This window comes from Trichogramma pretiosum, unplaced genomic scaffold (assembly GCF_000599845.2).
Source record: "Trichogramma pretiosum strain Unisexual culture from Peru unplaced genomic scaffold, Tpre_2.0 scaffold24, whole genome shotgun sequence".
Classification (NCBI taxonomy): domain Eukaryota; kingdom Metazoa; phylum Arthropoda; class Insecta; order Hymenoptera; family Trichogrammatidae; genus Trichogramma; species Trichogramma pretiosum.
This window is the reverse complement of record NW_019641611.1, coordinates 36454-52359: the sequence shown is the minus strand read 5'-3', so window position 1 is coordinate 52359 and position 15906 is coordinate 36454. Positions and strand designations below refer to the sequence as shown.

The following is a 15906-nucleotide window of genomic DNA, read 5'->3' as shown; positions in this document are numbered from 1 at the left end:
ACGTGATAAATAACAATTCGCCGCGTCGTAGCTGCGTGTGCATATTCTCAGTATGCAGGCAGGCCTTGTATGTCGCGCTTGCAGCGGGCCGCCTCACAGCTGGCAAAATGCGTCGCTTTATTCAAACACTTGGCGGCTACGTGTTTGTGTGTAGAGCATGCAGCTACGCGTTTATAGGTATAGCTGCAGCAAGCATGCAAATACGCTCGTGCGGTCTCGCGAGTCAGTGGCAGCTTTCGATGCTACGTAAACATAACCTCGTGAGCCGCACGGTGATTGCGGTGGCGGTGTGCGCTGCGATTGTTGTTGCGCGATAACAACAATGACGACGACGACGACGACGACAAGTCGCGATACATCAAGTACGATGCATCGTGCGTACTTGTGTTCCACAGGTCCGTACACTTGTACTCGAAGCGCTTTGCAATTCTAAGGGAGATGGAATTCTGACCGTGTGCGAGCCTCGATGTTGTCGTGCGTCTGCTATTTTTGGCACTGCAGGTTAGTCTATATATCGCTAGTTATGACAGTACAAAGAAGACGAGTATAGAGTCGACAGCGGCTAATTAAACTCTGTCTCGAGAAATTAATTTTGTCAATAAAGTCGTCGAGTTTGCGGAGATATCAGCCGCTGGTTTGGCTGATTTTCGACTCTACATACAGGTCGGAGCTTCGAGTGTTTGTGTGTACAGCTTGCGCCGTTGAGCGCCTGTGTGCGTGAGCATCGTCTGCTCCTCTGTTATTGTTTTTCTTTCGTTATTGAGTCTCTTCACTGGCGATCTTAAGTATTCATGAACGAATCGATTCATGTTTACTATTATTATGCTCGATTCTCTTGTGCTTACAACTATATAATCTCATAGAATTTTGAAATCTGTAACGATCGTTTTCTTCAGTCGTTTGGAAGTTGCTCGTGACGTCTCACCGGCAACCGACAATCGAAAAATATCGATACATTTTTGTTTCAGAAACCTGTGATAATAGATTAATTTAACGACTGACTGAACAATGGAGAGTGAAAAAATGGAGAATAAAGAAATGGAGAGTAAAGAGGTGGAGAGTAAAGATGTGGAGAGTAAAGAGGTGGAGAGTAAAGAGGTGGAGAGTAATGAGGTGGAGAGTAAAGAAGTGGATAGTAAAGAAGTAGAGAGTAAAGAAGTAGAGAGTAAAGAAGTGGAGAATCAAGAAATGGAGAATAAAGAAATGGAGAGTGAAACAAAGGAAAGTAAAATAGATACCATGATACCAAAGTATGGCTTCAAGGTGAAGCTCAATCACGAGTTTCCCGAGAAGTGGTCGCAAAATATGAGGCCGAGCTTTATGCAAACCGTCCACATGCTGCCGCTATTTTGGAGGTAACTTCTTGAATTTTCTAGTAAAACTAATGCAGAATCTACTTTGTTAGGACGAATAAATATTTAAGCTAAATAAATTCATAACATTATTCGCATCCAAAGTCACAGTGACTGTATTTATTTCTCAGTAAATTGTTCGCGAGATAAGAACTTGCAATTTTTTCGAAAAAATTTTTTTCTTGAGTATACGAGAACTTATCTTATTTATTAATACGATTATTTCATTCAATTTATTGACAGATATCTTTGGTACTATCAGAGCATGAAGCGAAAAAATCGTCCGGTTATTATGGACTATATGACCGTGCAGCATGGCCAACAAATTTACGGTACTTATGATAAATAAATAAATAAACACGTTTATATCTCAATGTAAACACGCTCCAAATAGTACAATCTCATTTTTCATCTGTGTTATATTACATGCTCGAGCTCCACGAGGTTGTTATAACTCATTATTGCATGTTAAATTTATTAGTCAATTAGTCTATTAGAACGGGCAAAACTACTCGAATTGACACCGGGCTAAATTTAACAACACACTCGCCGAATTCGCTCTATTCCGTACAAGTGTACTCGGTCGCTGGAAATGAATTTTTCAAAATATTCGTAATAATTCGATTTGAGTCCCTCGCGCGAAGCTCGGGCGCCTAATTCGCCTTCGATTGCGAGAGCGCGTCGCGTTGGGATCGCTTCTCATACGCGTATAAGTGGCCGGCGCAGTGCAGTAAAATTTTCGATAAATTCCGCAGCTTATCGATGCTCGCTGCCCCAAGTATTAACTGGCTGCACCTGCAGTAGTCCTCGCTACACGGCGCTACATATTCGAGTCGCGTAATTTACACCGATACGGCGGCGGCGGCGGCAGCTATTGCTTTGCACGTTTTTGCGCGAATCCATACAGAGCTTTTAGCTTGCACGACCAGCTGGCCGCTATAGAGAACATATTTTTTTTTTATTATATCGCGCGTATATGCCGAGCAAAATTCGCGGAGTATTTGCGCTACCGTCATCCTCTCGTTGCTCTCGCTTCTGCTCGATGGTCATTTTGCTGCCCGTGCAAAATCAACGAGCCAAAGCTTGTAAATTCCATGCTTTAAAAGTATCCGCGTCACTAGTGCCTTTGTGCTTTCCTCGTTCTCTCGCTTGTCAGCTGCATTCGTATGGGTTCATATATGGACGCACACTCGAGGCGCGCACATTTTTATAAACATCCGAATTTCCGAAATGAAGTCGTTACCAACGGATACGTACATTTGGATTACGACTTCTTGGGATTAGGAGTTTTCGCTAGCAATGTACGTGTATACGAGGGGTAGAAGGCCGTCAGGCTGGGCTTTTTTCTCATTGAAACGCCTCGTCGTTTCGCGCAGCGTGTGCGACTAATAAAAGGGGCGGCCCAGCTTGACGCGAAAAACCATGTCGTCGCTATTCGTCGATTGGATTAATCAAGCTCAATGGGTTTAATTTTGTCTATCCCACAGGCGTACCGATCGGTGGCATCGGAGGTGGCAGCATCGGCCGTGGATTCAAAGGCGAGTTCTGTCGCTACTCCATACAGCCCGGAATTTACAATTACACGGTCATGCCGGCCAATCAGTTTATCGTAACGATCAGCGATGCCTCGGGCAAGGTCGTTTACAATCAAGTCTTGTCGACTAACAAGTAAGTGTGGAACATAAAAAAAAACACCGACACGCGCCACGATTATTAATTCATTTTTCAAAAGAATCACTTGCTCGCTCGCGCGCCTCAATTATCCATTCTCTCTGCGCGTCGCTCTCAATGGCGCGCGCAGACGTGCAAATGACAAAGAGAATTAGGATATTATAGAGCCTCGTGCTCGGCATTTGGCCTGGGAAATATTTGATCAGCATGTTACGCGCAACTGCCCCTTTGACTCGCGGATCATTTCAAAGGGTACCCACACGGCAAACTTTGTATAAAAAGGGACGAAAATTTTCCGCAGAAATCCGCAGAATTTGAAATCGTGGAAATGGGGTTACGACGGCAGCCGGGCCGAATACACCGGCCTGTTTCCTCGCGCCTGGACTTACTACACATTCGAGGATAAAAAGTTGGAAGGATTAGGCTTGATCTGCCGTCAAGTGTCGCCGGTAATGCCGGGCGAGTATCGCGACAGTTCCCTGCCATGCGCCGTTTTCGTCTGGGACGTGATCAACGACACGAACAACGACTACAAGGTGGCCATTACCTTTACCTTCCAGAGCGGATGCGGCAGCAAAGACGACTCAAAAGGTTCGTTTTAGCCATGTAATTTTTTTATTTTATTTTCCAAAGACTTAATCGGCTTTCCTAGGCTTTTATTAAATAAATTTGAGGATAATGACTCGAGTGTCGCATTAGAACGTTTTTTTTCCATTAACATGATAACTCGGTAAAGATGTACATACAGTGTCGAGGGTTTCTATGATTTTCATGAAAAATATCTCTTAGAACAGCATAAAAGATTTTGTTGTGTCGTTCTATACTGTTACGCGGATTTTACGTACTTTTACGTATCTTTTCAGAAACGTGTTTCACAAAAATGGCAAAAATCCTGCATGAAAATATACATGCTTTAGCCTTGGCATCCTAAACGCGGAAATATCTTGAAATATTTTATGACTTTATCGATATCTCGGCTACGCGTAGATATATTATTTAAAAAGTAAGTTAGAAGCTCGACACGTTCATCTAATATGCGCGTAAAGATTATTACGCGTAAGACAACGACGCAGGTAAACATGTACTATGCAGTAAACCTTGTCACGAATGTGACGTGTGCGGCACTACGTGTTCGTCATCGAGGAGCGCATTTCGTGCGCCGTCTGGTAATACGATAAAACAACGCGAGGCGAGAAAGAGAGACGAAGGAATATAACGACGTGCTCGGCTGATCGGATCCGCGCTGCACTATACACGCTGTCACGTTTTATACATACAGCCTCTCCTTTTCCTTCTCCATATATAGGTGAAAAATGGACGGAATTTTTCCAAGCCAAGAACCAAGCCCGAGGATGCCTAATACATCAAGAAATTCACGATATGCCCTGCACATACGCGATAAGCTCGCGTGCCAACGGTAGCGACGTTCACCTCGGTAGGCATCTCAAATTCGATCCCATTTCCAGTGGCTGCAAGATCTGGGACGACCTGCAGAACGAGGGAAGACTCGAGGACGACAACCACGACGACAACGCCGTCTCGGAAAAAACCAGTGAGTGTACTTGATGATAATTACGAATTTGCGATACGATGTTGCGCACGAAAAACGGTACGCGGAATGACTTTTGGGGCAATTTTTCAGAAAAACCAGTCGCGGTAGCCGTGGGCGCTCAAGTTCTTGCCAAAGCCCACGACGTCGCCCAATTGGAGTTCTGTCTGGTTTGGGACATGCCAAAGATACAATTTTACAATAAGCAAGTTACCCACGAAAGATATTATACTCAATTTTTCAATTCGAACGAGGAGGGGTCGGAAAAAGCTGCGGTGACGATCAGCGGCTACGCCTTGATGAATTACAAACGCTGGGAAGAGACCATCAGCAGCTGGCAAAGCGAGGTGCTCGACGATCCGCAACTGCCCAAATGGTACAAGAGTGCATTGTTCAACGAGCTCTACTACGTGGTCGACGGTGGAACTATCTGGTTGAAACCCGAACCCAAACAATTCCCCGAGACCGATCCAAGGTAAATGAACCAACTTACACAACAAAAACAGAAATTATTCAGCTTGTTCCTTGCAAATAGAATAAAAATGCTAATGTCTAACCGAGGAACTGAGAGCGCGCAAACATTGATCCACGTTGAATGATATTTTACGCGCACCGTCGGGCATCGTTAACGCTTGATTCATGTTCTCGCGTTTTATTAACTCATTCGAATCACACAGAAAATATTGAATCAAAAAATATCGCAAGCACACACAGACGCACGCTACACGCGCAGACTTATAATTCGTGTATATGATTATACGTACGGCCGAGCGAGAGGCAAAAAGAGCGAGTTTGAAATTGTTTCGAGTTTTACGCTTTTAATTTTCCGCTCGATTCATACGTGCATACGTGCGTGTGTGTGTGTGTGTGTGCGTGTGTATTCGTAGCTATACACATAATAACGCAGAACGCGCGCGCACACACATTGAAAATTCGACCTGTAATCCAATTATTTCGCCGGCCGAGCTTTGTGCTAGCTACCCCCTATCTAGAGTTCTCGGGTATACTACGCTCGCAGCCAGCCAGAGATCCAATTCGCAATTATTATGCGAAAAAGCTCGTTTTTCCCATACAGCAGTGGCAGCCTAGCTAGGTACAGTAGCTGCGTTTCATTTGCAATGCAAATAATAACCAATTGCACTGCTGTATATTCTCTCGCTCTCTCTCTCTCTCTCTCTCTTTCTCGTATTTGCATACAGCTACTTAAACGCGATTCGGCAAATCCTGGAGAGAGAAAGAAAAAAGTAACATGGTCGTTTTTCGTCGTCTTTCGCAGATCCAAGTACGGGCGTTTCGCGTATCTCGAGGGCCACGAGTATCGCATGTACAACACTTACGACGTGCACTTTTACGCGGCTTTCGCCTTGGCTCAGCTGTGGCCGGAGCTCGAGGCGAGCATCCAGTACGAGTTTCGCGACTGCATTTTCAAAGAGAACAAGGCGACGTTCAAGCAGCTGATCAACGGCGTCAAGTGCCCCCGGAAGGTGAAGGGTGCGGTGCCCCACGATATCGGCGATCCCGGTAAGTGCCACCCGTTTATACTTCTTTCGAATCGATCGACGCTCGACCGCATCGCTTTACCTTTTTCTTTAAAACAGCCGAGGAGCCGTTCGAGTTGATAAACGCTTACAACGTTCACGACATTTCCAACTGGAGAGACTTGAACCCCAAATTTGTCTTGGGTTGCTACAGGCTCTATCATTTTAATAAAAATTTGGATCAGCTGCGTGAATTTTGGGAAGCCATCGAACAAGTGCGTTACTATAAACATTTTTTTTATCCGCAGAAAAGCACATCTTACCCACTCAATTACTTTTTCTCGCAGGTAATGGAACACTGCATGACGTTCGACGTGGAAGAAGACGGTCTCATACAACACGCCGGATTTCCTGATCAGACCTACGACTGCTGGCAGATGACTGGCGTGAGGTATGAATACGAAATTTTTATCTTATTATCTCGTCAAAGACAGATTCGCGATGGCGAAAATATAATATTCTCGCGTGTCTCTGGCTTATAAAACAATGAGCACATTCGCGAACGTGGCATCATTGGAAATGAGAAAATAAGCAAGAGTTATCCCACGGGATGAGAAAAAAAAATCGACACCCATTGGGATTTCATTGCTGTTCGACTCCTGCTGTACGCATTTAATTAAAAAGCTTGAGCCAATATACACGAGCTTCATTAAATCTTAGATTAATTTAATCGATGTTGCATGGGCGCGATCAGCGACGTACGCGCGTGCACCCACACACAATTTACGGTAATGATTGTACATGGGGGTGTCGGAGCGCTGTCGGAGTCGTACAATGTGGAAAGGCGTTGCACTCCATGGGAATTCGTCTCATCTATATATTAAATTTTCGCGCACCTACGTACACGCTACGCTGCGCCGCAAGCTCTGCGGGTGTTGGCAAAGTCTTCGCACGTTCGCGGTAATAATGAAGTCGCATTCCTCCTCTGCCACCTCCACCCTCGTATCCGCGGCCTCTTCTTCTTCTTCTTCTTCTTCTTCGACTCCACTATGTATATCTATACGTGTATGTAAAGCTTTTAATTCCCTGGATTCTCATTCAGTGCATACTGCGGCGGTTTATGGCTGGCTGCGCTTCAATGCTGTGTAAAAATGGCCCAACTCCTTGGGGAAGGCACCAAGGAGGCGAGGTACAAGGACATACTCGATCGAGCCGCGCCAGCTTTTCATGCCAAGCTCTGGAACGGTGGGTGTCTGTTGCTTCGTTTCTATCCTTTCTCTCGCTAATGCACATCCGCTCCGCGGACTCTCGCTAGAATAATTTACTTAATTTTTCGCCCTCCTCTGCTAATTTCCTAGGTCTGTATTACAATTTCGACTGCAGCAAAGGATCGCATCGAGAAACCATAATGAGCGATCAGCTGTGCGGCCATTGGCTTTTGAGAGCTTGCGGCTTCGAATACGAGGTAGGCTTCTCAACGGAACCTCGTCGTTGCACTCATCGGATTACATTAAAAATATTTGTTTCGCAGGTCTTTCCTAAGCTCAATGTTCACTGCTCGCTGCTCAAGATTTACAACTACAACGTCATGAAGTACAAAAAAGGCACTCGGGGCGCAGTCAACGGCTTCATGCCGAATGGCGGAGTCGATCGTTCTTGCGTTCAAAGCGAGGAAATGTGGACCGGAGTCGCTTACTCCCTCGCCGCTCTCATGATACACGAGGTGATTTCCTACATTTTCACATTTGCACACGTAGAAAAGAATCGAGTTAACACAGCGTATGTAATAATCTTAATTTTATTCAGAATATGGTTAGCGAAGCTTTCAAGGTGGCCGAGGGCGTGTACACGACGGTGTATGAAAAAATAGGCCTGGGCTTCGAGACCCCTGAGGCTTTGGCCGAAAATAATGTTTACCGTTCAATTGGTTACATGCGACCACTTTCGATCTGGGCAATGCAGCACGCTTGGAATAACAGAAAGAAAATGCTGGAAAAAGAGATGAAGAAAAAAACACAACAGCCCGAATAATTGAATTGGGAAAACTTTCGCGCTTCGCTCTTTTTAACTTGACTTATGAAGCAAGAATACACGCTCACAAAAATATCTTCAACTTTTCTATTGTCAAAGACTAGTCAAATTTTTTTTTTATTCTATTTCTTAAACTCGCAAGTCAAATCTTTTACGGATTAATTTTTAAGATATAGCGAATATCATATCTGCATGAAAATAAAAAGAAAAAATGGGAAATGCGCGCACAAGCATGTTTTGCACATATTCGCCTTGCTTTACGTGTGCAGTGCGAAATACGTTCGAAAAGTACAAATACAGGTATGTACTTACAAATATGAAGTACAAAATGTAAAACTCGTGCAGCGAGAAAATTCAATGATTTCATTCGAAATCGATTTTATAGTATCGATGCAGCAGCAAATCCAAATGTAGGCCACGGTTGAATTTTGTATTATATGCGTACATTCCAAATATGATATGGATTTCGTACGAATACATGCACGTACGGCTTACACAGTTCGATGTTTCCATATTATATTAACACGTTAGACGACTGTGTGAACATGTATATTTTTATTTCTCTCATTGCATCCCGATGTGTTCAAATTTCGAACTAGTTGTACATTATTTTATTTAATAAACGCTTTTATTACAAATAAAAAATGTTGCTGTATGCCCTGTTCATGTAGTTGTTAAAGCAATTTAAGCATTAAACTCGGAAAATTCCCACCCTTTATCGGTCCGCCTGTCTCTTTCTCTCTCTCTAGTTCTCTTTCTAGTTTCTATTGAATGAAAGTTAAATTATACAAATGTGAACCTACGATAATATCTATGTGTATACGGGCGAATTGAATACATGTACACAGACGAAACGTTTTTTTTCGCTCGATTGGACGTTTTCCGTGTGTACTTTTGGATATCGCTCAGACAGACTTGCTACATACACATATATATAATTTACGCTTGGATAGAAACGCAAATCGTGCCTCTGGCTGATTTATTTTATTCCGCGCGTACGTACGTACGTGCACGCATCATTTTCTTGTCAATAATCATCGTACCCGATGCATGCTTTATAGTGTACACATAGCCTACCAGCCGTCCGCCCGCCCGCCCCCGCTCGTTCTCATTTCCATGTTTTATTTCTTCCCTTTTTTCCAAACGTCGACAAATATATTGCAGGCGCGAGTGCGTGTATTTTCGATGATTTTATACGTGTACATTAATAGAAGAACACGTAAAGCGCAAGCTTCGCTACGTTGCGCTTTCCAATAAATATTTCCATCATTCGATTTATTCAAAATAAAATTTCGGGGGTATGCACGACGCAGCAAATATTTTCGCTGGTACGGTAAATATTTTTAATTTATTCGATATTTTTCGGGGTTCACTCGGTTGCGACGATCGATGTAATTACGATGTGGTAGTCTATCCCCTCCTACGTTGCATAGGCAAGGAGCCTATATCCGATTAAGTTGGTCGAAGTTATCAAGCGAAACTTAGTTATGCTTCAGAATTTCTAAACGAGCTTTCGGCTAAAGAAGACGACAACATGCACTGATGTAAACGATTTATTATTATTTGCAACCCAAAATCTTTGGCTGTATTTCATGTATCGCATGTGCACCTATAAGAAAAAAATGTTAATCGCGAACGTCAGCAACACACAAAAGGGCTGAAAAACTTTCCGTTTAATTTCCTAAAAGGTGACTCGAGAGGAAAGATGATAATGCGATTTATCGGACAAGAATCCTTTCTTCGACGTTATGAGCAAGTAAAAAGATTAAAGTGCTGGGACCGAAAATGCTATGCGTACATGCGCAGCAGTCGCTGATGAAACATCCCATGCAAATGCATAAATATCTTCATTCCGCGATAAGTTTAGACTCGCACATTTCGGAGCGGAAACACGAAGATCCATCTCGGGGAGCGAGAGTAATTCAACCGAGCGCGAAATGAGAGCTTTCTTCGAGCAAACAATTCTTTTTCATCTTTATTGTGCGCCTCATGCCTGTTTCTTTTAAAGAATAATTTCACTTGAATGCGGTAAATTTCTTCGAGCTTCTCTGCGTCAGAGAGAAAATTATTGTTTTTCATAATAAAACAAAAAGAAAAAGAAAAAAATGAAGAATTTAATGAAATTATTCAAATATTTTCGAGCCGACGTTCCACGTCCATGTGTGCGCGAGAAATATTTTCCAAAATGTTGATCGAAGCGTGCGTTGTATTTTTGAAAATACGAATAATTCTTTCCAATTTAACGTTGCTCGCGCACGAGATAGCCATATTTTCTCGTCATACCGAAGCCGCCTAGATATTTTCTAAAATAAATCATAATGGTGTGCAAACGCGCTACAATGTGCAGCAACACTATTATTCACATTACTGCGCGGCCCTCGTGCATAGATACGCCCTGCGTAAGTACGTGAGGCCACGCGAGTCCAATCGTGATTATTTTTCATTACATTTTTAATTCTCCTGCAAACGATCCCTCGTTGTTCAACTGCGGATGGTCTGGCCACGGGCGCAAAGTGACGCGAAAATAATGTACACGTGGCTATATATACGTATACGTACGATCCTTTGCGCGCGTATAAAATTGCTCGCTACAGATATATATAACGTGGACATGTGTGCGGGCGCGCAGACGCAATATTCACGCCGCGAGCAATTTCAGTTTTCATTTTTCGCTGCACTGCCTGCATATGGACAGCGCTGCAACTTTTATGGCGCAAGTTGCATATTATAGAGTCGCTACCGGTAGAGAGAGAGAGAGACAATCTGGTCGATCTACGCGACTTTTTTACTGCTGCCCCATGTGTGCGTGAGGACTGCGGGGGGAGGAGGGAGGTATATCGGCACATATAGGCAAAGGTTATCCCACAGGTTCGAAAAAGGGAGGTAGAGAGGCAGAGAGAAATTGGATGTTTTTGTTACATTTTTATGTGCGACTCTCCACGCGAGCCTATCGGTAGTTATCTTTATTGCCGGGAAATATCGCGACTTTCCGCAAATATAGATACATTCAATTTTTAACCGATGGGCACGAAATAAAAAAAATACACTCTGGCCGTTTATTTATACGCGCACGAATGAGTGCATAATAGTTGCTTGCGTGACCCCACGTATTTTTCCAAACTCATATAAAAAAGAAAAAAAAAAGAAAACTACTTGAAGAACAAAAAAGCCATTAATTTAATTGGCTGAAAAAATTTTTAATCGAGCCTCTCTCGCGGCTCTGCGAGTTTATTCATCGCCGTAGCCACGAATCGAGGCGATTCTTACTTTGGGGCGAAGGTAAACGAGTGATCAAGAGCTGGCGATAGCCTGCACCCTCCCCAGCCCCTCCTCGCTGCTCACTACTCGCGCCGCACACTCGCAGAGATATAAGCCCGGCTATCTTAGTCGAACAATTCCAAAAGAACATAATGAACTTGCTCTCATCGGTGCGCGTGGAGCGAGCCTGTACACAATGGAGCGCAAAAAAAGGAGCTCCTCTGTATTTTGTTCTCTTTCTGCGGCCGTTTTCTTTCAGTCACACACTCGCACACCTGCGCACACTTATAGACAACATTAGGAAATAAGTTTATATACTAGTGTGCACTCTCTTTTTTCTTTTTCCTTTCTCTCGTTCTCGTTCTCTCTCTCTCTCTCTCTCTCTTACTCTCGCCTGCACTCGTGTATATATAACGGACCGAGCGCGCACTGCACGGACATCCGATCAATAAACTTTATTCTTTCCTCTCTTGCTCTTTCTTCTTCTGCTTCTTCTTATGCTTCAAAGAGAGCGAGAGAGAAAGGGGAAGAAAGAGAGCAAAAAGCTTGCGAATAAGAGGCTGCAATCCAGCTATATTTCGCGTTTTAAAGTCCAGCATCAATTTTTCCGACGATATATATCTCTCTAAGGTAGTTCGAGGGCTAGAGCAACCAATAATTTTCCTATTCCCAGTACTTCGATTTTTTTTTATCTTCCTTTGGCTTGTAACCTGCGTAAAATCCTAGACATGACTTCATCTTTATCCTTATTCATCAGAGCTATGTTCATCAATATTTATGGTAGAAATTCGGTTCTTTAATCAACATCATTAACTTCTGACTAAATTATGGATTTTCTACTTGAAGCTCGCTCTTTTCAGCTCAAGTAACTCCAAGTTGTCGAAGATAATTCAGAGGGCATCCAGAATATAATGATTTATTTATTTCTTTCGAAACCGTAGCTTTCCTACAAGTACTTCACGGGTGATCTTATAATATACTTTATTCAACTTTGGTAGATAGATTATTTTATAAAAATTGCGGGTTTAAAGGATAAGTTTATTAATTTTTCTAGTTATTCTATCCTTCGAATTCGATAAAATAAAATGTTGGACGATCAGCCTGCAATAAAATAACAATATCGATTTTTCATGCAACGACGCTATATACATACGTGGAGCGTATCTATCGAAGAAATTCAATTTTCATCCTAGCCTGGCTGACGCGCAATTTAGCGTCAGCTTGTAAATTTCGAAACTATTTCTCGATCTTTATAGACATCGTGCACAGGCTAGGGCACTTGCAGAAAACGACCAAAGAGGGTAAACAAAACATGAAGGGAGAGAGAGAGAGAGAGAGAGAGAGAGAGAAAAACGAGTTCACACGGTATACAGCTCATATAAGAAAGTCACGCTCGAAAAACGACATCATGTATAGACGACAAAGGCGTTTTGCAAAAAAAAGAGAGAGCGAGAAAAAAAAGAGAAAGAAAGGAAAAAAAATACGTCGAAAACCAAGGGAGGGTTTCCTAATGGAATGCACTCGCTTTCAGCTGTATTCCCTTTCCGGTTATTGGAAATCGTGCGTCGACTGTACATTGCAGGCGCAACGCCGTTGCGATGCAGCAACAGCAGGTAGCGCCAATTTTTCAAACCTATTTCATCAACGCGGTATTTTTTACGTAAAAGAAAACGTCGTCTTGAACTTTTTTCCGAAAAAAAAACAGAAATGTTTATCGATTCGGCGTTGCTCGTTGTTCAACTTGATGCGGTTAAATTAGGAATGCGGCTCAAAACAAGATAGGTAATAAATATCGCAAGATAAAGCAACTTTCAATCTTCTTCGGAAGTTCTGTCTAGAATTTGAATTCCAGACATACGAGTTCCGAGACGTCCGACTGTATGCCATGCTAGCATCATTTTATACATCTCCACTGTGGGATCAGACTCAATCGAAATGCAATGGAGAGTTTGCTTCAGCCAAAATGATGAATTGCGGCACGGTCAGAAACTTATGAGTGATGGATGGCATCAGGTATCAGAGCTTTATTTTCGCTATTGCTTCGTGCTTTTGAGAATCTCGCTATGTTTTTCGAGTCTATTGATAAAATTCAAATAATCCCCAGATATAATTAGGCTCGGGTATCAACTAACTCTGAATAAGCTGTAAACATCATTATCCATCGAACAGGACCATTATGCATCGCAGAATCATTAGAGCTTACACTACATTAAATCGCAACTAATTTATCTTTGAGCTTTCACCTAATGCTCGTCCATTTCTGCCCTCTCATCACTTCACTTTTTTCCTATTCTTCGTCCCTCTCGATCAAGAATAGAATTTGGAAACTAAAAGCAGCAGCAGAAGTAAGGGATTGCCTTGAAAGTCGACTGCTGTGATAATTTCACCACACGCCTTGTCTGCTGTGTGGTCCATAGAGAAAGAGAAAAGAAAGATACATGCCCCATTAAACCCATTGATAGCTCCTTCTCTGCGCAAGAGAATGAAGGGTACCCGATGGAACTGGGCTTTTCTTTTGCGCCGAAAGGATGCATCGTGGCTTCTTTATAATGTTTTTCCTCGTTACATTGCGGGGCCATGATTGATTCCTGGAATTTTTACCTCGCTCCCTTGTAGAACCAGGGAGCATTTCACTTACACACATCGCGCCACCGCCAACTCACTTGTCCTTTTTCTATTCTTTCTCTGCTTCCCTACGTATAGAGAAAAAGAGAGGGAACGAAAAACTGCTGCAGCTGCCGTTGGCTGCTGCTGCTTAACTATCCTTTCGGCTTAGTGAGCTTTTTTTCGACGGCGATTTTTCAAACTTTTTGTGTTTTCTCTCTTATGGAACACAGTGCAGTACAAAAGTTTTCCTGATGTGTACGCGGCACTGTGTATGTGTGTTGCTCCTCTCTTTTTTTCCAGTCAAAACTTATATGGCATTTTTGAAACTTTTTTATGTTTATTTCAATGCACCTATATCGTTCGCTTAAAAAAGTATTATTCGCGTAAATGTGGGGTAATTTTTCCGTTAGCAGTAACTTTCGAATGAAAAAATTTATTCTCTATAATACTTTACTATATGAAATCTTTGCCTATCAAATGGAAAAAAAGTTTGGCAGACTTGAACGCACAGGGAAAAAAAGTACGCTGAAATGCTGCCGTTGGTGAAAAAATTAGACGTTTTTCAGGTACCTTTTTGAATTGAAGCTGAATAGAAATAACTGAGTTGTTCATGAAAACTTGCGAATGAAAAATATTAAACTTTTGAAAAAATTCAATTCTGATAGCATGTACATGCTGCACGTATTTTCGGTAACATTTCAGTGTCGGTTATGACTTCTGCGCAAAAACGAGTGTATTGTAATCATCCTGTCTTCTGATCTAAGCCTGAATTTTTCCCTTTTTTTTACTCTCATAAACTACCTGATATCTTGTAAAATTATCATATATATTACGTCTGTGTTCTACCATATACTCTAGCATCTGTCCAATATAATACTTCTATCTGGTGCTACTCAGATGATATTCTTATTATACTTGAATTTTTACTTACTTCTTTTTATCTACGATGGGATAATCGAAAAATTTTTTTTTCATTTGCTTCAACGACTTTGTACTTTATGTGAAATAGGCTTAAATTAATGATATATTTGTAAATATAAAAAAAATGATGTAGTCTTTTTCAAATAACTTTTTGAAAAATTTAATTAGACGAGACGGGATTATTTTCATTTTAATGTAGTTTTGCTTTGAAGACAAAATTCCAGCGAGTTTGAGGGAAATATTTTTTAAAAATACCAAGTAACCTAGATTTCCACCTGGCTATATTTGATCTCTTAAAATAATTAGTTGTTTAAAAATTTTAACGAAAATTACGTTATCTAAAATGACAATTAGTGCGACTACTTTTACCGGTGCTGCGTTATCGAATTCAACATTTTGCAATCACAAACTGAGAAATGCATGAATTATTTTTCAAAAAAAACTTGATGTATACGAAAGTTTTGTAATTTGCGATGTTTTAATAATTGTCAATCCACTTGGTCTTTAGTTGTTTATTAAGCAAAAGTTTCGAAGAGTAAAAAAAAAATATTTCAAAGATCTGAATGGAGATAATAAACGAGATTTATCATTCGGTCGGAAGGTTTTAATCAAGTGACGCGTGTAGCGTATATCATGACAACACGCCTCGCCTCGTGGTGCTGGACTCGGTGTGGCGAGAGTTAATGTCGCGCGTGACAGCGACCAAGCTCATCAGCGGCCAGAGACGACGCGTCTCTGATTGAGATTTCGCAGACTTATTCCATCTGTCTAGCTCGCGCGAGAGAGAGAGAGACGTCCGGAGCGAGAGAGAGAGAGAGAAAATTAAAGGGAATTGCATCGCGCGTACAGTCCGCAAGCTGACCCTCTGGCTCGCATATATACACGTGCTACGTGATTCGCATGTACCATCTATACGTATACGAATGAACGGGAGCTGCTCGTGCTCGTCGCTAATACCTATACTCATTAGAGATTTACATTTCTTGGTTTTAGAGGGTCGCAATTCGCAATAGCCCGCTGCGGCTCGGACTCGAGTTTT

At 42.1% G+C, this 15906-nt stretch overlaps 1 protein-coding gene across 1 annotated transcript; it reads left to right on the top strand.

The window, feature by feature from the left end:
- The first annotated feature begins 416 nt into the window (after nt 1–416).
- Nucleotides 417–8726, top strand: LOC106648333 (non-lysosomal glucosylceramidase). Its single transcript, XM_014365126.1, has 14 exons — nt 417–501; nt 969–1355; nt 1596–1684; nt 2840–3020; nt 3325–3614; nt 4330–4575; nt 4666–5047; nt 5849–6093; nt 6171–6325; nt 6398–6501; nt 7153–7295; nt 7409–7515; nt 7582–7773; nt 7857–8726. The coding sequence occupies exons 2-14, from the start codon at nt 1009–1011 to the stop codon at nt 8079–8081; spliced, it is 2706 nt and encodes a 901-aa protein (XP_014220612.1). The 5' UTR covers nt 417–501; nt 969–1008; the 3' UTR covers nt 8082–8726.
- Nucleotides 8727–15906: the final 7180 nt, after the last annotated feature.

Bases quoted from the DNA above. Each gene is read 5' to 3' on its own strand.
- LOC106648333 (XM_014365126.1), top strand. From the start codon at position 1,009: ATGGAGAGTGAAAAAATGGAGAATAAAGAAATGGAGAGTAAAGAGGTG. The intron at 6,326-6,397 runs GTGCGTTACTAT...TTTTTCTCGCAG, and splicing joins TTTGGGAAGCCATCGAACAA to GTAATGGAACACTGCATGAC. The intron at 7,516-7,581 runs GTAGGCTTCTCA...TTTGTTTCGCAG, and splicing joins CTTGCGGCTTCGAATACGAG to GTCTTTCCTAAGCTCAATGT.